The sequence below is a fragment of the Taudactylus pleione genome, unplaced genomic scaffold, assembly GCF_031769625.1.
Source record: "Taudactylus pleione unplaced genomic scaffold, aTauple2 ptg000391l, whole genome shotgun sequence".
Taxonomy (NCBI): domain Eukaryota; kingdom Metazoa; phylum Chordata; class Amphibia; order Anura; family Myobatrachidae; genus Taudactylus; species Taudactylus pleione.
The window spans coordinates 15,793,979-15,817,946 of NW_028284792.1; the positions used below are offsets into that span (position 1 = coordinate 15,793,979).

A 23,968-nucleotide genomic window follows, 5' to 3' on the forward strand; every position below is an offset into this window, starting at 1 on the left:
ACTACCAGGGGGGGGGGGGATTATTACAACTGGGGGCACTACCAGGGGGGGGGGATTATTACAACTGGGGGCACTACCAGGGGGGGGGGGGGTTATTACAACTGGGGGCACTACCAGGGGGGGGGGGGGGTTATTACAACTGGGGGCACTACCAGGGGTGGGGGGGGTTATTACAACTGGGGGCACTACCAGGGGTGGGGGGGGGATTATTACAACTGGGGGCACTACCAGGGGTGGGGGGGGGATTATTACAACTGGGGGCACTACCAGGGGGGGGGGGGTTATTACAACTGGGGGCACTACCAGCTGCTGCATTTCCCATCCTAGGCTTATACTCAAGTCAATAAGTTTTCCCAGTTTTTTGTGGTAAAATTAGGTACCTCGGCTTATATTCGGATCGACTTATACTCGAGTATATACGGTAACCCTAGTGCGTACATGTGGGAAGGCAATAAGCTCCACGGGGGCAGGGAAGGATGCGAATGGCCAAATCGTTTCTGTAAAACGCTGCGAAAAATGTATGCATAATTAACTGTTAATAAATATTGAAATTATTTTATAAGTTTATTTTATATAGTGTTCCATGTAACCTATGTATTTTAGCAATACTATTTTGTTAACTTAACTAAATCTTTACCTAATGCCTATATTTATTGAAAGAGAATAGTAAAATAAAGGACGTTATTTTTGCATGCTAGGTTTCACAGATCACTATACTTTCTCCAACAGTTTCTTTGCCAATATTGTCCCAATTTTATATTTGTACATAATGTTATGTTATCTGATGAAAGTTTTTTTAAAATATTAGGCAACTAAAGTAAATAATTCATATAGAAAATAAGACTTTCTTTTTATTCTACATTAGTGTCCCTCTTTAAACTACCTTTTGTGTTATTGCATGCACATTGACTTCATGTTATACACACCAGAAATGAGAGATATTTGAACTTTATTTTCACTCTTCGGTTATCTGTCATATTGCAAATGATGATTTACACCATGTCTGCCTACTTATTTCCTCTCAGCAGGTCAATCCAGGAAACCGGAGGAGAGCAGAAAATGGAAAAGAAAATAGAAGAGGTTTGTTAATTTCTTTTTCATAGCATTCATTTTGTAACTTTATTCTATTTAAATTAGAAATGTCAATTCCATCATATTCTTTCTTTTGCAATACCAGCCCTTTAAGTCCTGGTAAATTACTATACATTACATTGTGTTTGAGACTGTCGTGTTGAGCAAAGCAAACTTCATTTTAAATATATTGACTTTGAGTATGTCTTCCTTATGTCCCCATCATTTGGACTAGTATCCAATAGTTTGCTCAACAGTTTTTTAGTTGTTTGGTATACTAACAGGTCTTTCAGTTGAGGCAATTACAAATAGCTTTTACGTTGAAAGAGTATTTAAACTAGTACTCAATTTGTTCATGTTAAACTTTTTTTTTTTTATTATTCCAACATGGTCTGTACGATCAGTAGTGCAAAAGTAAAACCTTTGTTATTTACGTTTATGTGACTAAAGAGATATAGAGGTGGGACTGGAAGTCAGTGTTGTAAAGGGAAGAGTCTTGCATGAAATGTTGGAGCGAATGAAGGTTGGATAAAGTAAGTTTTAAATGTATTGAGTACAAAGGAGTTCGGAGAGGTGACGTCCAGCTGGCAGTACTGTGTCTTATCACTTGGATGTGTCCCCGTTCTGCCCCCTGTAATTCTGTTATCCGTTTCATTCGGCCCTGTTTGTATGGCTTCCAATCAAATTTTCTAACAGACCTCCTCCTAGTAATAGTCCAATCAATCAATCAATCTTGGCTGGATTATTATTGGGCATTTTGCTTATTTTGGGGCTGCACATGGTGCAATTAAATGCTAGTGTCCTTATAATGTGTGCAGCCAGGCTTTATGGGCAGGTTGCATTATATTTGAATTTGCTCCTGTGATTTGAATACAGTGCTATAAGATGTATCCAACAAACACCCTGGTTATAGTTAAAATAATCACTGGGCGTTTTAATTTCAAAGCAGATGGATGCGTTGACCTGTTATCTGACATGTAACATTAGATTAGTGTGTCCTAAACACATCAGGCTATGAAACTTGCTAATTAATTGTACAAGCACAACTGTCATATTTATTTTACTATCCTGTACATGGATACATTGCACATATTAATCTATACTTTTAGCTGTATTTTTATATAGCATAATAGTAGTGTACAGTGAAGTAATTAGATAGAAATAACTTAAGTTGTGTTGGCTGCCTTGTGAATAAAGAAACGCACTACAATATACAGTAAGTTTGGAAAGTCCATCTGCAGTGATTGTGTGCTAAGTGTGTGACAGTCACGCTCTTAGCACACAGTTACTACGGAGAGACTTTCCAAACTCCCTCTATTAATGAATCGTAGTACATATATAATCTTGTATATGGTGCAATTCAAAGTTTGCATGTCTTATACCTACATATGGCTTTGTTAAATTGATTATTGAATTGCGTTATTTTGTATCCATGAGCAAGCTACCTTTAACTATATCTAACCACTCAAATGGCTAATTGTTGTTTTTGTGAAAACAATCAGAAATTAATTTAGAACATACTTCTTTAAAATGTTTAAAATATTTATTTAAAAAAAATATGCCTAGTGTATGTCTCGGACCTCACCGTCCCTATAAGCCCCCAACAGTACTGTATCTCCCACTTAAAGTGGCAATAGATCCCCTGTGGCCTTGCACTCCCTACCCTAGTGGTAATAGATGACCAGTGGTCGAGCACCCCCATTCCACCAGTGTCCGTAGGTCAGGGTCGGACTGTGCTGCAGCTGAACTCTGCACTCTCAGAGATGAGCCTAACAGTGCTTGATGAGGAACTCTCACTTTTGGTGCACGCGCATACATCTCAGAGAGAGATTTCAACAGTGATGTCGGCAGCCACAGATCACTTCATCATGTACAAAACAGATTTCTGCAGTAACAGCCAGGGGATAGACGTGGACAGCTCGGTCACGTGGGGCCATGTCAGTGAAATCCTACCTGGCTGCAGTCTCATCCCTGACAAATGTGCAAGTTGAGTGGTTTTACAGGAAAAGGTAGCTTGTTATGCCATGCAATACAATACAAAATAATTGTTTTCATTCTCTTGTATAGGTTATTGCGCCATTAAGGGAAAAGATACGAGATTTGGAGAAGAGGTAAGAGGTTTGTGCTTTTAAGTCACATCACTTAGTTTTAATCAGTATTTGTCTTGAATTCATAATATTTCTTGTGAAAACATCCACATTAATATATATATAAAATCGGGTGCATAAATATTGGGACATTGACAGAATTTTCATATTTGGCCTCTATTCACCACCACAATCGCTTTGAAATGAAACAGACAAGATGTGCTTTAACTGCAGACTTTCAGATTTAGCACTCCGGGCTAAATAACTTGGTACACAGAAACCTTCTTGCAGCAACGTTTCAGCACCTTTATTAGCATTTTTGTCAAGCCAACATAGAAATAACAGACAAACAATGCGGTTTAAATAGCTCACCCCTTGTGGAGATTGACTGTGTGTCACTCAATGTGTGACGCCCACAAGCTAGTCACACCGGAAATGACCAAATCAGTTCCCATACCCATGGTAACAAAAAATACAATAACACCCACGTATAAAGGCATATAGCCTTCTATACATAACAATACATAACCCAATAAACCCCCAAAAATAAATAAAATAATTAAAAACATATACAACAGTTAACAAACACATAAGTACATATATTAAAAAACCTAGCATACATGAACAAGCACTTTGCAAGGAAGTATATCTTAATAGGTTAACTCATCCAGGAAACCCATTAAATAGAACAGGAGGGAAATAATGCAATACAGGTCGATTGAAATAAAACAGAACTAAATAAATCTAGGGTATAACACAGCAATTTAACCAAATAAATAGACTAGTCTAGAATAATACCAAAACATACATATTTAAACATACTGTGAGAACCAACTAAGTGCATGTAAAATAAAACAAAGTATCTAGCTAACAACTACATCTAATTCAAACAATGTATTCCTAATGTTTCATTGAGGCCACGTGGGGCCAATGTGTCCAGCCTAATGATCCACTCGGTTTCTCTTTGTAATAATTTACGAGCTCTATCACCACCCCGTATCGGGGGGGGGGGGGGGGGTGTATGTGATCAATAATTCTATATCTTAAAGAAGAGATATTATGTTTGGCCACAGCAAAATGTCTAGCAACAGATTGTTCGCTGTTACTTGAAGATATTGCTGCCCGTATGGCAGCCATGCGTTCCCTGAAGGTACATTCTGTCTTGCCTATATAAAGTTTAGAACATGAACAGGTAATGGAGTAGATGATAAATTTACTAGTACAAGAGAGATGATGTCTTATATTAAATGTAATCCCTGAAAACGAGTGAAAAAATACTGATCCTGTCTGCAAATATCTGCATGTAGTGCAGTTAGGACACTTGAAACAACCCAACCTAGGGGTACCCAAAAAGGAAGAACATTTATTTTTACCCAACTGTGAAATGTCGTTATGTACTATATAGTCTCTAAAATTCTTTCCTCTACGGTAACTGGACATCAGCGAGGAATCATGCAAGGGATATAGGCCCTGATTCAGAGCCGGACGCTCTGACAGAGCACTCGCTCTGAATCAGGGCCGGCCTTCTTGTTTTTTAGAGCGGACTCCTGGCCGCTCACATAGCTGTGGGTGACCAGCTATAGCGAGTGGCCTGGAAGATTGTCGCGATGGTCAAGACCTTGTGGTAAGGTCTCGCCGCAAGCCCCAGAGAGATTTCGGCTCTCACAGAGATGATGTCGTGATGTCAGTGGGGCCGCCCCCAAACGGAGGCGTTCACATGGGAACGCCTCCGTTTGGGCAGCCACTCCCACTGGCCCGCCCACCAAAGGGGGCGTGCTGTCACTCAACATCGACAGCACGCCCCCTTTGGTACGAAACCCGGAGCGATGGTTTGCCCGTCGCTATCCGGGTCTCACGCATGCGCACGACGGAGCCGGCTCCGTCATGCGCACTAGGCCACCATCGACCTGCTTGCGAGCGCACACCACTCGCGAGCGGGTCTGAATCAGGCCCATAGATCTTTGTCAGATGTAATGATCGGCCAAAGCTATTTAGCTTGACGATTAATCGTATTGCTCATATGGTTATACTTATTAACCCACACATGTTTATTTGAAAGACATTTTTTCTTTTTGTTGGTAGTCAACAGCAACTCGGGTGAAGTTGCCAAGGCTTTAGCCAGACTATAACCCCTCCGTCACATCTAGTTGTTTAATACCCTCCATACGATTGGGGGCTATTCTCAAAGTTCGTAGAAACTGAGAGAAGGGTAATGCATGTTTCAAAGGTGCTGGGTGTGCACTACTGGCTAGTAAAATGTTATTCCTTTCAGTGGCCTTAGTAAACAGTGATGGCTATAGTTTGCCCTCCTCCTTGGTTAATGTCACATGAAGGAAATTAACCTTATGTAGGTCCATGGTGTAGGTGAACCTAACAGGCTGATTCAAAGTATTGTAATGTTCAATGACATCTATAAATGCTTGTGGTGTACCACCCCAAATACTCAAGAGATCGTCTATGTAACGATAGAATGCAATTATGTTTTTAGCAATATCTGGATCAGTAAAAAACACATCCTGTTCAACACTGAACATATAAGAATTAGCGTACGATGGGGCCACATTGGTCCCCATCGCACACCCCAGAAGCTGGAGAAAGTAGGATCCATCATACATAAAATAATTACGAGTTAATACAAGATCTAATAACTTCATAAACAGATCTACAGGTGGGCCAGTGTACAAAGGATTGTTGGTGATCAACAGCCTGGTAGCCTGCATCCCAGCTGCGTGGGGAATGCAGGTATACAGGCTACAGACATCAACAGAACACAGCAAACAGATCTGTGGTAATTCAGGTAATTCCGAAAGTGACAGTAAAAGGCTATTCGTGTCTTTCAAAAACGATGTCCGAGCCTTTACACGAGGTTGTAATAGGGTATAAAGGTACGTCGAAATAGGTTGGTATAACGACCCACGGGCGGCTATAATCGGTCGTCCGAGAGGTTTTACTGGGTCTTTGTGTATCTTGGGAATAAAGTACAGCAATGGTTTAACAGGATTATTCACTTCTAAGGCTTTTTTGATGGTGGAAGAAATTAACCCTTATGAGGCAGCCATAGACAACACAGAATCAAGCTCTTTTTTAAAAGATATAGTTGGATCAATAGCTATTTTTTTATACGTAGAGATATCACTAAAGGGGGGCATCCACTACACGATTTTAGCAGGCGATTGAACGATAATGACGTCGTTATGGTTCAATCGTTTATAAATCATGCAGTGCTTGGTCGTTAAAGATCAACGATGCGTGCTCCCGCTGGTCGTTTGATCGTCTCGTCAGTCGACTGAACATGCAGGTCAATTTCACTTGATCTTTTAAAGATAGTTTGCAAATCGTTCAGACTGAAAGATAAAATTTCAAGGGAAAAAATCAAGGAAAAATCGTTTAGCGATTGGACAGGGAGGAGATCGTCTAGTGGATGTGCCCCTTTAGATATCTCTCTGCTTCCGATTTCTAATTGACAAGGTTTACACCACAATGGCACCCCCCTTGTCAGCTTGAGGAAATACCACATCTTCATATGATGCCAATTATTTTAGGGCTGCTTGTTCATCCTCACTAAGATTCCAAAATTGTGGGGGTTTTTTATCATAGGATCGTCGCAAACTGCTTTGTCTAAAAGACGTGAGAACGTTTTGAAGGAAGCGTTATTACTCATAGGGTCAAAATTAGATCTCTACTGTAATTTGAGTAATTGTGGGGGAACATCTGAGGGTAAATAGATTTTATCAGCAAAATATTCTTTAATTTTAAGACTTTTATTCAACATGTGTGCTTCTAATTTCCATTGTGTCATATCAAAAGGTACAGTAGGGACAAATGAAAGTCCCTTTCTCAAAACTGAAAGTTCACTAGTAGACAGTACCCTATCAGTCAAGTTGAAAACTAAGTCCTCCGTCCCCTGGGAGGTCTTACTCTACCTTTTTGATTCTGCCTGCCTATACGGGTACCTTTTAGACCTCCCTCTAAAAAAACGGGCCCTGGTACGAATTCCTACTGGTGATGCACCGCGGCCCTTAGGTCACTGTTAGTAGTGATCGCTTCTTCAGATGTGTCAAACTGAACTATGTTAAGAGTACGTCTAAATAAAGGGCGTCTATCGGTCTGTGAATAAGCCCCTTTTAAACTATAGACCCGTTGGTGTACATAATCTGCCTCAACCTTCTTTTTCTTTTCATTTTTAAACTTCAAAAGGTCAATTTTATACAACTCTAATTGTGTATTAAGTTTAGCAAGCCAATCACACGGTGTGTCTGATGTCAATAATGATCAGTGGCCTCAAAACTTAGATTCCTCAATCACAAGTAACAATAAATCAAACGAGCACTTGTTAAGTGTAGAGGTCCATTTTTTTTTCAAAATTCGACATTAAATCGTCCAATCGTAGGAACATTCTTCACTCTAAATCCACAAGCGATTTGTTTCTCCTTAAAATAATTAGATAAAGTCAACCCATGATAGAAGTCAATCTCTTTTTTTTTTTTTTTTTCTTTAAGCGTAATAAATCATTGTATAAATCCTGTGCAGAAGATATAACAGGTATAAAAGAGAGGGGGGTTTAACCCCCTATTGCTCCTCAGCACACTGAATTATACTAGCAACAATATATGAACATTATATGGTAATAGAATTTCAGAGATATTAGTTGCATGCATTTGCAAATACATGGGATGCTGCTAGGCCTCGTCAAGGCTTCTCTGTCACTAGCAGTCCCTACACTAAACGGTTCACGTCCGGGGCGCAGAGCTCCCCAAATTGGGTCCAGCCCAGGTCACCCAGGGGTGACTCCCAGGAAAGCTGGCTCTCAATTTGGATGCATTTATGTATGTGCCTTTATCATGAGGCCTTACATTTTCCAAAAAATATATATGTGCCTTTATTATGAGGCTTTAATTGGCATACATTACATTTGGGGTGAGCGTTTGGGCGTAGGGCCCCCGAGGCTGCTCTGGCTGGGCCTCCTGAGGGCATCACCACTTAATACACATAGTTACTTTTCACATCACCTTTTTATGTTTGTTTATTATTCATGTAATTTTTCACATATATTTTAACCCCTTAACACTTAGTGCAGTGTAAAGTATAGAAGTGTGCAAGTAATTACTGTCACTCTTTTTCCATTTTTCGTGTGATGCCCTGGGGGGGTCCTGGGCTGGACCTAATTTGGGGTGCTCTGCGCCCCAGACGTGAACCGTTTAGTGTAGGGACTGCTAGTGACAGAGAAGCCTTGACGAGGCCTAGCAGCATCCCATGTATTTGCAAATGCATGCAACTAATATCTCTGAAATTCTATTACCATATAGTGTTCATATATTGTTGCTGGTATGGTTCAGTGTGCTGAGGAACAATAGGGGGTTAACCCCCCCCCCCCTCTCTTTTCTACTTGGTATGACCCCTCCCTTTCATGCACCTGAAAAAAGTACTACCAGATTGATTGAGCGGCTGCCATTTTTTTTGTTTGTGGTCAGAAGATATAACCGTATGCTCAGTTGGATCATCCGTAAACAGAATTGCCTCTGATTTCGAAACTAAAAATAGCCCCTTTCTCCAAGGCATTACGCTGATTAACTCCTTCCATATTTTCTGATGCCATTATGATATGTTGAGAAATCGGATTAGATGATCAATAACAGGTATCTAGGCAAAACATGGCCGCAACCCAAATGCCGCTTGTAACAAATGTTATTACCAGTAATAATATGCTGTAATAATACACTGCAGATATCCAGGCACCAGGATAAAGTCACACTCAGTATGTGCTTTGCTGTATTTGCGCACACAGAAATAAATCAGCTGTTACTACTCCTTCCCGAGGTGCAGAATAAACAGTCATAGAAACTGCCACAAGAGCAGGTTAGCTTTAAACAATGTCTCCAAAGTACCTTGTTAATCAACAGAATGCTGATTGTAACAAATGCTGCTTGTAACAAATGTTCTTACCAGCAATGTAGATAGGAAGCAGATATCCAGGCAACAAGATGGAAAGTCCCAGTCTGTATGTGCTTGCTGTTTTAACACCCACAGAAATAAATCAGCTGCTGCTGCTCCTCTCCAGCGTGCAGAATAAACAGTCAAAATAACTGCCACGAGTAAAGGCTTGCTTAAACAAAGTCATCACGGTGCCATGATAGTCAACAGAGCGGTTAGTGAAAACTGTACAACAGGTCACAAAACAAGCCGCTCAGTGATACATATATTATCCACGGTCCGGCACTCAAAAAGTGAAAGAATGCAACTTTGCCGGGTGCCATCCACAGTCAGACCACCAACGCGAGCTGCTGAAATATAGACATCCAGATAGCGGCACTCCGGGCTAAAATAACTCTGTACACAGAAACCTTCTTAAAGCAACGTTTCAGCGCCTTTATTAGTGCTTTTGTCACGCCAACATAGAATTAACAGACAAACAATGCAGTTTAAATAGCTCACCCATCGTGGAGATTGACTGCGTGTCGCTCAATGTGACGCCCACAAGCTAGTCACACCGAAAATGACCATATCATTGTGGTGTTAAACCTTGTCGATTTATAAATCGGAAGCAGAGAGACATCTTAGTGATATCTCTACATATAAGAAACTAGCTATTGATCCAACTGTATCTTTTAAGAAAGAGCTTGATTCTGTGTGGTCTATGGCTGCCTCACAAGGGTTAATTTCTTCCACCATCAAAAAAGCCGTCGAAGTGAATTATCCTGTTAAACCATTGCTGTACTTTATTCCCAAGCTACACAAAGACCCAGTAAAACCTCCCAGAGACCGATTATAGCCGCCCGTGGGTTGTTATACCAACCTATTTCGACGTACCTTGACACCCTATTACAAAGTTGTGTACAGGCTCGGCCATCGTTTTTGAAAGACACGAATAGCCTTTTACTGTCACTTTCGGAATTACCTGAATTACCACAGAACTGTTTGCTGTGTTTTGTTGATGTCTGTAGCCTGTATACCTGCATTCCCCACGCAGCTGGGATGCAGGCTACCAGGCTGTTGATCACCAACAATCCGTTGTACACTGGCCCACCTGTAGATCTGTTTATGAAGTTATTAGAACTTGTATTAACTTGTAATTATTTTATGTATGATGGATCCTATTTTCTCCAATGTGGCCCCATCGTACGCTAATTCTTATATGTTCAGTGTTGAACAGGATGTGCTTTTTACTGATCCAGATATTGCTAAAAACATAATTGCATTCTGTCGTTACATAGACGATCTCTTGACTATTTGGGGTGGTACACCACAAGCATTTATAGATGTCATTGAACATTACAATGCTTTGAATCAGCCTGTTAGGTTCACCTACACCATGGACCTACTTAAGGTTAATTTCCTTGAAGTGGCATTAAGCAAAGAGGAGGGCAAACTATTACCATCACTGTTTACTAAGGCCACTGACAGGAATAACATTTTACTAGCCAGTAGTGCACACCCAGCACCTTTGAAACATGCATTACCCTTCTCTCAGTGTCTGCGAACTTTGAGAATAGCCCCCAATCGTATGGAGGGTATTAAACAACTAGATGTGACGTATTCCAAATTTAGTCAGAGGGCTTATAGTCTGTCCATCCTTGAACAAGCTAAAGCCTTGGCAACTTCTCCCGAGTTGCTGTTAACTACCAACAAAAAAGAAAAAAAATGTCTTTCATATAAACGTGTGTGGGTTAATAAGTATAACCATATGAGCAGTACGATTAATAGTCAAGCTAAATCGCTTTGGCCGATCATTACATCTGACAAAGATCTATATCCCTTGCATGATTCCTCGCTGATGTCCAGTTACCGTAGAGGAAAGAATTTTAGAGCCTATATAGTACATCATAACGACATTTCACAGTTGGGTAAAAATAAATGTTCTTCCTTTTTGGGTACCCCTAGGTTGGGTTGTTTCAAGTGTCCTAACTGCACTACATGCAAATATTTGCAGACAGGATCAGTATTTTTTTCCCCCCGTTTTCAGGGATTAAATTTAATATAAGACATCATCTCTCTTGCACCAGCAAATTTATCATCTACTCCATTACCTGTCCATGTTCTAAACCTTTATATAGGAAAGACAGAATGTACCTTCAGGGAACGCATGGCTCAGCATCACTCATCCATACGGGCAGCAATATCTTCAGGTAATAGTGAACAACCTGTTTCTAAACATTTTGCTGTGGCCAAACAAAATATCTCTTCTTTAAAATTGAGGGGCCTATTTACTAAGCAGTGTTAGGAGACAGTGAAAAGTGATAAGGTGCCAGCCAATCAGCTCCTAACTGCCATCTCACAGGCTGTGTTTGAAAAATGACAGTTGGGAGCTGATTGGCTGGCACCTTATCACTTTTCACTGTGTCTCCTAATACTGCTTAGTAACTAGACCCCATAGAATTATTGATCACATACCCCACCCTGATACTGGGTGGTGATAGAGCTCGTAAATTATTACAAAGAGGCGTGGCCTCAATGAAACATTAGGAATACTTTGTTTCAATTACTTGTAGTTGTCAGCTAGATACTTTTTTATTTTACATGCACTGAGTTGGTTCTCATAGTTGGTTCTCATAGTATGTTTAAATATGTATGTTTTGGTATTACTCTAGACTAGTCTATTTATTTGGTTAAATTGCTGTGTTACACCCTAGATTTATTTAGTTCTGTTGTAACAGACAGCTGTTATTTCAATCGATCTGTATTGGATTATTTCCCTCCTGTTCTATTTAATGGGTTTCCTGGATGAGTTAACCTATTATTAAGATATACTTCCTTGCATAGTGCTTGTTCATGTATGCTAGGTTTTTTAATAGACGTACTTATGTGTTTGTTGTTGCATATGTTTTTATTTTATTTATTTTTGGGGGTTTATTGGGTGATGTTATGTGTAGAAGGCTATATGCCTTTACAAGTGGGTGTTATTGTATTTTTTGTTACCATGGGTATGGGAACTGATTCGGTAATTTCCAGAGTGACTAGCTTGTGGGCGTCACATTGAGCGACACGCAGTCACTCTCCACGAGGGATGAGCTATTTAAACTGCTTTGTTTGTCTGTTATCTCTATGTTGGCTTGACAAAAATGCTAATAAAGGCGCTGAAACCTTGCTTTAAGAAGGTTCTATGTACCAAGTTATTTTAGCCTGGAGTGCTGCTATCGTGTTGTCTGTATGTTATATATATATATATATCTCCATTGGTTCCCAAGTCACGGTTCCGTACAGTATTAGCATTGTATCCAAGGCACCGCTAAGCCAAAAGTTTTAATGAGAAACTCCACAATTTACTATTAAATTAAGTAAATTGTGCTCAGCTTAGGGTCAGATATGTGGTGGTGGACAGGGCTGCACTTCTGCCTGGCCACATATTTTATGATTGGCAGCCACCAGCACTAGTATTGTCTATCACATGGACCAAAAATTATTTTTATTTTGTACTGTACCACCAACCAGTGGCACTGCTGCAAGTACCCTGCGGGACTCCAGGCTGCGGTCTCCTCATAAAATCACAAGTGAAATCATTAGTACCACATGTGGTTTTGTGATAATATCAGTCGGTAATAAATTCACTTGTGCTGCTACTAGGAACTTAGTATGCAAAACATGCACTGTTGCAGTCCTGTTCATATGAGGAAGGACATGGGTATGCAGGCTAAAATGGCAGCGTATGGGACTGTGTAACATTCCTAAGCTGGCTTAATTAAATCATGCAACAGTACAAATGATCCTAAACACAACAAATGATCCTTCTGTACAACACAGTGGCTGAAAAATAAATAGTTTTCGAATGTCCAAGACCAGATGTCAATACAGTTGAGATCCTGTGACAGGACCATAAGGAAGTTGTCCATAAAATAAATGGATGCCGTGTATTGAAGGAGCCCAAAATTCCTCTTGTACAATGTAGCAGGCTGTTAACTGCAATCTAAAAATTAGTAATGTTGGCCGAATTATTGCTGATCACTGTGGTTCTACAAGCTACTTAATCATGGGGTGAGTACTTACAAACAAATCTTAAGGTGCCTACACACTTGGCAATTTTTATTTATTTTATTTTTTTTACACGATCTGGACGATTCTGAAGCATTGGAACGACAGATCGTGTAAATAATGCCCAAATCGTGAGTCCCCACTCACTATCACGATGCGAAGCACGTCCCCGCTGGTCGCACATCGCATCGTCAGATCTGCCATGCTGTAGGGTAGATCTGCCAATCTAGGACCCGATGCACTGGAAAAAGTCTGGATTCAGAAGAGATCGTTTGAAGATTGGACACCAAATCGTGTGCAGAGCTGCCGGGGAGAGTTTCAAGGGAAATCGTGCACGATGTCGGATTGTCAACAAGTCGGTAAGTGTGTAGGCACCTTAGACTGTTATTTAGTGTTGTTCGTTGTTATAGACAGTCATCAGCCATAACATTAAAACCGCCTGCTAATATTGTGTAGTCCCCCCGTGCCACCAAAACAGAGCTGACCTGTAAAGGCATGCAGTCCGCAAGACCTTTTGAAGGTGTCCTTTGGTATATGGCACCAAGATCCTTTAAGTCCTGTAAGTTGCAAGGTGGGACCTCCATGGCTCAGACTTGTTTTTCCAGCACATCCCACGGATCAAGATCTGGGGAATTTGGAGGCTAAGTCAACATGTAACTTCAACATGAATGGCGCAGGACCCAAGGTTTCCTAGCAGAACATTGCCCAGTACATCACACTACCTCCACTGTCTTCCTTTTTTCCATGGTGAATCCTGGTGCCATCTCTTACGACGCACATGCACCTGGCCGTCCACTTGGTTTAAAAGAAAATGTGATTCATCATATGAGGCCACCTTATTCCATTACTCAGTGGTCCAGTTTTGACGCTCACGTGCCCATCGTAGACTCCTTTGGCAGTGGACAGAGGTCAGCATGGGCACTGTGACCGTTCTGCGGCTGCGTAGCAAGCTATGATGCACTGTGTTTTCTGACATTTCTATCGTAGGTACTAACCTTTGCCGGCAACACCCCACAAGACCTGCAGTCTTGGAGATTCTCTGACCCAGTCGCCTATCCATCACAATTTTGATCCTTGTCAAAGTCGCTCAAATTCTTACGCTTGCCCATTTTTCCTGCTTCCAACATGTTAACTTCAAGAACGGACTGTTCACTGCTGCCTAACCATCCCTTGATAGGTGCCATCGTAATGAGATAATGTTGTTCAGTTCACCTTTCAGTGGTTTTAATGTTATGGTTGATCAGTGTCTATATATTGGGTATATATAGACTCAGGGAAGCATTCATGCATGAACAGGCATCATTTAAGCCTTACAAAACCCGGGTACTCCTCCAAAGAAGTCTTAAGGTGCATACACGCACAACGATTTTTTTGAACGATTATCGATAACGCTATCGTTTATCGTTCAATCGTTGAAAAAAATCGTTCACTTTCTGAGATAAAATGATGAACGATTATCATTCATGTGCGTTCACGTTTGTAGTTCAGTCAGACTGACCAACTCAACGATTTTCAGTAAGGGAATATGCAAAAATCATTTGTAGTTCAAAAAAATCGTTCATTACATTTAGTAAATGAACGATTTTAGTAAACGATTTTCATTCATTTACAATTTACCAAATTGGTGTGTGTGTGTGTGTATGCGCGCAGCTTTAGGCATTGTTGTGTGCATCTGCCTGAGGGGGGAAAAAAAACAATGGATTACCAACAACTGTGTTTCCAAAGAGCAACTATAACCTATTTACTTCCTTATAGACCTTCAATATGCGCAGATGTGATGCTTCTTGCCCTTGAAAGGAACTCCTTAGTGACTGTCATTTAGGCACGAGTCGTAAGAGATGGCACCAGAGATTCACTATGGAAAAAAGTCAAAATAGTGGAGGTAGTGTGATGTACTGGGCAATGTTCTGCTAGGAAACCTTGGGTCCTGCCATTCATGTTGAAGTTACTTTGACATGTACCACCTACCTAAATATTGTTGCAGACCAAGTACATCCCTTCATGGCAATGTATTTCCTGATGGCAGTGGCCTCTTTCAGCAGGATAATATGCCATGCCACACTGCAAAAATTGTTCAGGAATGGGTTGAGGAACATGTTGACTTAGCCTCCAAATTCCCCATATCTCGATCCGTGGGATGTGCTGGAAAAACAAGTCTGAGCCATGGAGCTCCCACCTCGCAACTTACAGGACTTAAAGGATCTTGGTGCCAGATACCAAAGGACACCTTCAGAGGTCTTGTGGAGTGCATGCCTTTACAGGTCAGCTCTGTTTTGGTGGCACGGGGTGACTAGACAATATTAGCAGGCGGTTTAAAGTTATGGCTGATGGCTGTCTAGAACAACGTATAACACAAAATAACAGTCTAAAGGTGCCTACACACTACCGACTTGTTGACGGTCTGACATAGTGTGCCATACAGAGAGTACAGTGAAACCTGCCTGCCATGTCTGCTTAGCCTGCACAAGGATAACCTATACAGAGTCTCCATAGAGTAAAGGTCTGAATATATAGGGAAGGGGCTGCAGAGCCTATTTGGAAATAAAGTTGTTGTTTTACCCGTTTTTTGGGAAGGTCTCTCTAATGATGTTGATATTGTAGCGTCGTATTTATGAATTTGGTTGCTATGCTAGTGGTACATTCTTTTTTGAGAAGTATTATACCAGAGTTCATATTTTAAAAAAATTCTATGGCTAGAGTACTGTTGTGTGCAGACAATACATTACCACTCATTATGACCAAAATCTATTCTGAAAATGTGTATCTCAAATACCTAGTCAAAATAGACAGGGGTCCAATGTAGTTGTGTAAACGGAGTAATTTGTATCTTTAACATTCTGGCACTTCAGCAATGTTTAACGCAGTGGGGGTTATAATTGATTATATCTAGCAGTTGCTTTGCTGCGCAAACTACAGTATTTGAACCAGTTGAACTTTATTTAATATTGTATTATGTCTAATTCATTAACTTTGCCTTTCTCTCAATTGCAGTTTTACACAAAAGTACCCACCAGTGAAATTTTTATCAGAAAAAGACCGAAAGAGAATTCTGGTAAATAATCAAACCAATACATGTATTATGTGTGTATAAGTAAAACTTGTAGAGCAGAGGTCTGTCTCCTAAAATGGTCTTTCTGCTATCTGTAATAGCGCAGTAATGCACAAACTTTTTCTGTATGTACTATCGGGTAAAAATGGCTGCACATCTTGCTCACTCTTTAACTTTTTTTTATTCTGTCCCCTGTGTGTGTGTTATATATATATATATATATATATATATATATATATATATATATATATATACACACACACACATATATATTAGTGTAAGTGTGTGTGTGTGTAATCCCCACTCACATTTCCATCCAAGACGGCATTTGGGGTGCTCTCCCTGGAGCAAAGACTGATCCAGATTAGTAAAGTCAATATGTAGATAAAGGGGCACTCACCAGAGCCACTTGCAGGCAAAAGTAGGTTTAATGCTTACATATATATATTCCAGAAAGCTTGTCGACGTTTCGGCCAAACATGACCTTTTTCAAGACCACCAGCAAAATACCAATGCAACAAAATCTGCATACATCAAAGGAACACCATCACAAACCTCATTACCTGAGCCCCCTTAAATAGACAGCATGACCGCATGTCACATAACTGCATGCTTCTGGACCGGAAACTGAGTGCGATCCACCACTTGGAACGCATCCTATCAGAGACCGGAAGTGCGCGTATGCTCGGTCACGTCTAGATCCCAGATCAGGCCCAGTCGCTATAGCAACCATTCTCATAGTGTGACACGCTCCGCTCTGGGAGACGCTTCCCGGCGTCACCAATGTAACCAGTCATGTAGTGTAACCTGCTCTGGACAGTGGGAAACATCCCACTGAGACCGAAGGTGCTTCAATAAAAGATGCAAGGTACAACTAGAGCAGGCTGCTATTAGTTCCTACAACAACTAGTACAGATGCATAATCAAAACTGCACCATGTAATTTAAAGAGACCTTCACAAAAATTAGGTAACCCCTATATAACAGTCAATAAAGGTAAACCAAGCTAGGTGCTAATGTAACATCAGGAAATGTAGGCTATCAAGATGGGCTCAGGTACCAAAAGTGTCTAATTTTAAACAGTATTTTATCACCCATAACATTTTAATCGACATATACATATCATATAAATCTTATAAAAAGTTGCTAACATTTTTTTGTGAAATATTTTAAGGCTATATATTTAAAAGGGATAGCCATGAAGAAGAATATTGACATCCCATGAACCTATATCCTTAACCACCTCATACGTATAAATATATAAAAAATATATATAATGAAAAAATAGAAAAACCAGCAAAGAACTTAACATATGACCAAGGCAGGTAACTCATCTCAAATAAACATTGAGCAGATTAAACTCATTTAGGCCCCTGGGGGCTACAGTGTCCAAGGAAATATCCATTTGGCCTCCAATTTTACGGAGGCTTAATTCATGGTTCCCTCCCCCTTGGGGATTTGGGAACCCAATCGATAATACAACATTTCAATATGCCACCTGATGACCTGCTTGTAAAAAATGTGTTGCCACCAGTTTATCAGAACTGCCCGTAGTGATAGCCTGTCTGATGGAGCAACGGTGGTTAGCCATCCTTTCGCGGAAAGAGCGGGTTGTTAGGCCCACATATGCCAAACCGCATGGGCCGACGAGTAAATAGATCACGTAAACAGTGGAGTTTGTACTTTAATTTGATTGGCCTTCCACTGTGGAGATGCGGAACTTAGGCTCCGTTAGTAATGACCTACAAGTCACGCAATTTGTGCACTTAAAACACCCAGGTTTGGCAGTCTGCAGCCAGGTCTTAACTGATCTAGTAGGGCGACTTGTCGGGCGCATCAGTATTTTTTTCATGTTGCGTCCACGTCGGAACGCCATTAGTGGTGGGGCATTAATTTTACCCTTAAAAACCGGGTCAGAGGCCACAACATGCCAGTTTTTCTTCACTGATCTCCTTACTTCTTTTGACATATAGTCAAATTGGCTGACAAAGGTTATCCTATTGTTGCCTGCAACCTCTCTTTTTGTTGATCAGTCTCCTTCGTGCTCTGGTTAAACAACTCTCAATGACGATGTTGGCGTAACCCCTTTGTTTAAATCGCGTCTTCATCTCTTATATCTGTGTCTCCGCCTCCAGTATTATTCTGTAAAACCTGGAGGAACTGTGAAGTTGGTAGAATTTTTTTTTTAGCTCAGACGGATGGTTGATTGTTGCAAACAATAACAAATTATGATCCGTACTTTTGCGAAAAAGGCTCGTCACCAACAAGGTTCCCTTTCTGAAATTTGTCATGTCCAAAAAGTCCAGGGAATTTGCATCTGCTTTGATAGTAAAGCGAACTGGACTGTCCATCATGTTTAAGTGCTGAACCATATGTTCCAGACCCTCAGCTATACCAGTCCAAATCAGAAATATATCAACTATATATCTCTTATAGTGACGAATATTTCCTCCAAACATAGGCAAGATATTGCTCTCTTCGTAATCGTGCATGTATATTTTGGCATACGCTGGTGCGAGGTTGGAACCCATTGTAGTCCCGAGGTTTGGAGGAAATATTTGTCACCATACATAAAATTATTGTGTCTAAGGACCAAGTTTAACAGGTCCAAGATAAACTCAGTCGGTGGACCTTTCACAGGATTGGCCTGTAGTAGCTTCCTAACCACCATTACTCCCTGATCATGCAGGATAATGGTATAGAGAAATAAGTCTAGGGATACTAGTAATGTTTCCTCAGATAGGTCTGAAATGTCCTTGATCTTACCCATAAAGTCCCCCATGTCTTTCACGTAACTCGAGATGGATACTACAACTCCCTGCAAATAACTATCAATGAATTTGGCAAGTGGCTGGAGGAGAGAACCCCGGGCCGAAATGATGGGGCGACCCGGAGAGTCTATAAGTGTTTTATGAACTTTCTGCAGTGTATAAAATATGGGACACACCAGTGATTCCACCAGTAGGAAATCGGAGATCCTCTCATACAGCCACCCACACTGGACACCATTCGCAACAACCGACCCAATGACTTTTTTTGTATCGCAGGCATAAGGTTTTCAGATAATGTTTTACATATGTCATAGTATCAGACAATTGGCGTCTGATCTCCCGATCGTAGGCCACCCAATCCTGAACCACAATTCCCCCACCCTTATGAGCGGGGCGAATCGTGATAGAGGTATAATTTTTCAGGGACAGCAAAGCCCCTCTCTGTTCTTTAGTTAAATTGTCATACTGGTACCCCGGTGTCGCCCTGTCAATATCCTGGGCAATTAACCGCTGAAATGTGCAGTTGCTAGTGGTGTATGGGGATCAAAAGTACCTGGTTTGCGTAAATGGGGTTTCTCCAATTCACCTGGTATCATTTCTTTTTCAGAGAATAATTCTCTCAGTCTCAACTTACGACTAAATTTGTATTGATCTATCGTTAGGTCAAACTTGTTATGTTTAGCAAAGGGTACAAATTACAGACCCAGGGATAAGTGTGACGTGTCTGCCTGAGTTAATGAACGGCTAGATATATTTAAAGACTAAGTATACATCCGCTTCCGTCTGCCTCTTCTCTCCTTGGGTGTGGCCTACATCTGGGACCATTAATTCCCCGACGGGTCTATGGGTTGGTCCTAAAAAACCCATTGAAGGTAAGGAGGCAGAAGGTTCACTGTCAGAAGCGGATTGAGACGAAGTCGTGTCAACTGGGAATGTCGCCCTGTGTCTGTACGTTCTCTGCTGTCTAGAGAGACCACTAGTGCCACCAGATAACCACTTGTACACCTGGTGATTAGAGTAATCACTATTGACCGTGTTATCTTTTTTTTTCTTTTTAAATGCTACCTAGGTCTCTTTTATACAGTTCGACCTGGCCTTGTAACTTGTCACACCAGTTTGTGGTTTTGTCTGATGTCAATAGCTGGAGGCTGGATGTTTCCAATTTCCTAATATCCTCACAGATTTTCAGTAATTCCAATCTAATCCCCAACACCACCAGCAGGATTAAATCCAGTGAACATTTATTTAGAACTCCGCACCACTTGGGTGCTGGTCCTGCCGATGGTGGGGACGTTGGTAACCCTGAAGCCACGGGGAAATTTTTTAGACCTATGATACTCTGAGAAAAACTGACTGTGCAAAACAAGATCAGTTTCCATTCCTTCTGAGCATGCTGATGTGTTGGGATGATGCTTGTTCTTAACGGTCCCGACATAAGGGGACTGAAGTCAGCAGACAGAATAAGTATTTTCATGTGATCTGATTTTACATAATTCAAATGCTGTTTTGCACATGGATCAGCCTGATGGCTGTTAAAAGCATGTAATATTGAGCCAGGAGTTTACTGCTATACCTTTCAACTGGGTGGTGATGAAGAATTCTCCCTATTTTTTTGTGTTATGGATTAATAAGTGTGGTGAAATTCTATGGTTCTTTTTCCATACAAGTGAATAAATAGAAAAAAAAATGTATTTTTGTGAATGGGAGTGCCCTCCTTATTGTGGAACTATTTTCTGTCTGGATGGATATTATGCTGGCCTTTTGGGAGTGAGCACCTCACATGTTGTAAAAATTTAAGAGGAGTGCAAACAACTTTTTGGATATATATAAGTATCCCACAGGAGGGAGCCACAGCAAGGTACTGTTATTAAGAAGGAAGGGGAATTCATAAAATTATTTTTTAAAATTCACTTTTGTTAGAATGTTTTTAATCACCTTAAGGCTCTACTTATAATAATAATAATAATAATAATAATAATAATAATAATAATAAAGTAATCCATATCAATATCCCAACTACAAGCACTATGGCTGGGTTATTTGCGTAGTTGAGGAAGGAGATATGCAGTACATAAAGAATATTTGATGTCTCATTTCTGTCTGGTACCCCATGTAATGCCTCAAGCAAACCTATTTTGAAAGTTTGTTTGCAGATGTGACCCTATCTTCCTGCTACATCCCCTCTGTTAATGAGCTTTCTAAACAAATTGTTTAACAATCCCTCCCCCTGTACCAGCTAACTCTGTTTCTCCTACTTAAGTATATAAGTTTAAATTCTTGCACACATCTTCCAGCCTGTAATATATAGCATAATGAGTAGTAAATGGAGTTTGAACTGGATTTGGACTTGTTTGGGCAATTCTCTAACCTGAAATTAAATATTTTCTCAAGCACTGCACCACATGCATGACACTACTTCAGCCTCTGGTAACTTCACCTGGTAATTCTACTCATTATTGCATAACTTTTTTTTTTTTAGATTATTAGTATTCTTGATGCATTATGTCAACTTTGTTATTAATCATACTAGCCCATCATGGCCCCTTCCCCATTTTCTACCATCTCTGACCCTTCTGGGTGTTTGACTGTGTTCTGATTTTTTTTCCTTGGTTCCTCACTCCTTTACACTTCTACAAACTTCTCACCCTACCCACTGTAATCTATGTAGTGTGCCCAAGATGGCTGCCACACCTGGTACAATTTTCGGGCAGGATGATACCAATGCGTAGATCTCACAATTTTTATAAAGATTTTGTATCTCTTATTAGTATTCTGTAGCTCCCCCATTATGTGTCTTCTCGTCCAGGCATTGCCTATTCCACCCAGTTTAACCTAATGTAGATGGCTGCTTCGCCTGGTACCTTCATGGGTAGGATGAGTAATCTGTGAAATGACTGCCTCAAATCTGTATTATGTTCATGGTTTGTGTCTTTTCTGTAGAGCAAAACCTCTGTTTTTATTCATGATTTTCGTTATGTGCCTTGAGATCTTTTGAAGTAAATTGCTATAAAAATAAAATGATTATAACACAAAAAGTTTGCCTACACTGTAAATAACAAAAGCCTTACATATTAAGGTGCGTACACACTGGGCGATATTTTGGACGACTGAACGATATCGTTATTGTTCAGCCGTCCAAAATAACGTTCATTTTTTGCGCAAAAACGATGAACGATAACACAAACGACCGGCGGGAGTGCGCATCGCTGGCCACTTGTCTTTGTCGTTCATCACCCGTACATGCAGGCCAACCTGACGATATTGTCAGGCTGTTGCATGTTCGGGAATGAGGGAGGGAGCCTGGCACTGAACGATATCGTTCAGTGTTTGTGCTCAGTGGCGTTAACCACACTGAGCACACCCCTGCCGGGGACACTCTAGACGATGGTGCTCATTTAAGTAAATTGTCCAGTGTGTACGCACCTTTAGGTTGTTTTATTTACTTTGCTTCATAATCTCAAATTCACTTTAAAACTGACTCACAGTATAATATCTAGCAGGTGTATCGCAGCTGAACATTGTGCAAGTTATACAGCACTTCATATATTTGTGTTGATCACCATGGTCCTAATAACAATGTCCAACATTACTGACCTTTATATTTGACACATCATTTACAATGTAATGCCTTTTTAATATCACAGATATATTTTCTTCTGATCTGTTGTGGCATATAGAGTGTCAGTACTTGGTAGAATTGTTTAATGTTTTCTTATGCAGATAACTGGAGGAGCAGGATTTGTGGGGTCACATCTCACTGACAAACTGATGATGGATGGCCATGAAGTCACCGTTGTGGATAACTTTTTTACTGGCAGGAAAAGAAATGTGGAGCACTGGATTGGTCATGAGAATTTTGAACTTATTAATCATGATGTCGTTGAGCCACTTTACATTGAAGGTAATCTGCTTCATTTTGCTTCCTCCTCCAAACTGGCTGTTTCCCGGGTCACATATAATGCTTGTGCTATATTTAGTTATCTTCATTATTTAGATATCGTCAACCAATCTATGGCTTAAGTAGTTGTGTTGAATTCTTTCACATTTTGCAAAACATATGGGCTATCTCCTAATGTTGCTTTTTAGAGCGGGTTTTAATTAGGGATGTGCAGGCTCGGATAGGTTCGAGTTTGCACGTGGAGTTCGGATTTTTCCCTCCAAAAAAACGGAACTCAGAACGAGGCAAAACGTCATCTTACATGGACGAACATCATCATTCCTGGACAAAAGACCAGGAATGATGATGTTCGTCCATGTAAGATGACGTTTTGCCTCGTTCTGAGTTCCGTTTTTTTGGAGGGAAAAATCCGAACTCCACGTGCAAACTCGAACCTATCCGAGCCTGCACATCCCTAGTTTTAATCAACTAATTGTTTTTTCTACTTCAGGGTCCATAGGGTATCCACAGGATACCTTGGGGTATAGGTGTGACGTCAGTCGCTGGGCACCATAGAGTTAAGCTTTTCAGCCTCCCAGGATGCACTAGGGTCCCCCTCCTATACCCCGCCCCCGAGCCAAGGCATCTCAGTTTAGTTTGGTGCCCGGCCGGCGTCGGGTGCACCTATCGGAGTGGGGGCTAGAAGAGCCCCTGAAGCTTTCTTCAGTGCAGCTGTGGCTGCACATCTGGATGTACAGCATGGACAGTCAGTCCTGACGACCATGCTGTCTTCCCTACACCCCCGCCGGTACCAGAACGCCGGTACCGATCCGGGGATTCTGGTGAGCATCTGGGGTCACAGCTAGCGGTGACCCCAGATGTTCCGGACCATGGTCGGATCCAAGGGGGACAAAGGTAAGCAGCGGGGTCCCGCGGTGGGTCCCCGCTGGTCACATGGTCCTAAGTCCCCAGGCAGGGGGCTCCCTGGGGACTGGCTGCAGCGTGGAGCCAGGCGACCAACCTGCGCTTTCCACTACCCCCTGGGACAGCGGACCGCAGCAGAGCGGTAGCGCTGCGGCGTCCCAGGGGTTAAATGCATGCCAGGGGAGCGCGCCTTCCCTGTCTCACAGCCGGCACCTCCCCCGCTGCAC

General features: G+C 41.2%; 1 protein-coding gene across 2 annotated transcripts in view; it reads left to right on the forward strand.

The window, feature by feature from the left end:
- Positions 1-23,968, forward strand: part of UXS1 (UDP-glucuronate decarboxylase 1) — an 80,901-nt gene that overhangs the window by 21,056 nt on the left and 35,877 nt on the right. For both annotated transcript variants that reach the window (XM_088445980.1, XM_088445981.1), the window contains exons 3-6: positions 1,026-1,080; positions 3,139-3,182; positions 16,113-16,173; positions 22,661-22,841. In XM_088445980.1, the coding sequence (XP_088302106.1) occupies positions 1,026-1,080; positions 3,139-3,182; positions 16,113-16,173; positions 22,661-22,841 (341 nt within the window). The remainder of the gene's footprint in view (positions 1-1,025; positions 1,081-3,138; positions 3,183-16,112; positions 16,174-22,660; positions 22,842-23,968) is intronic.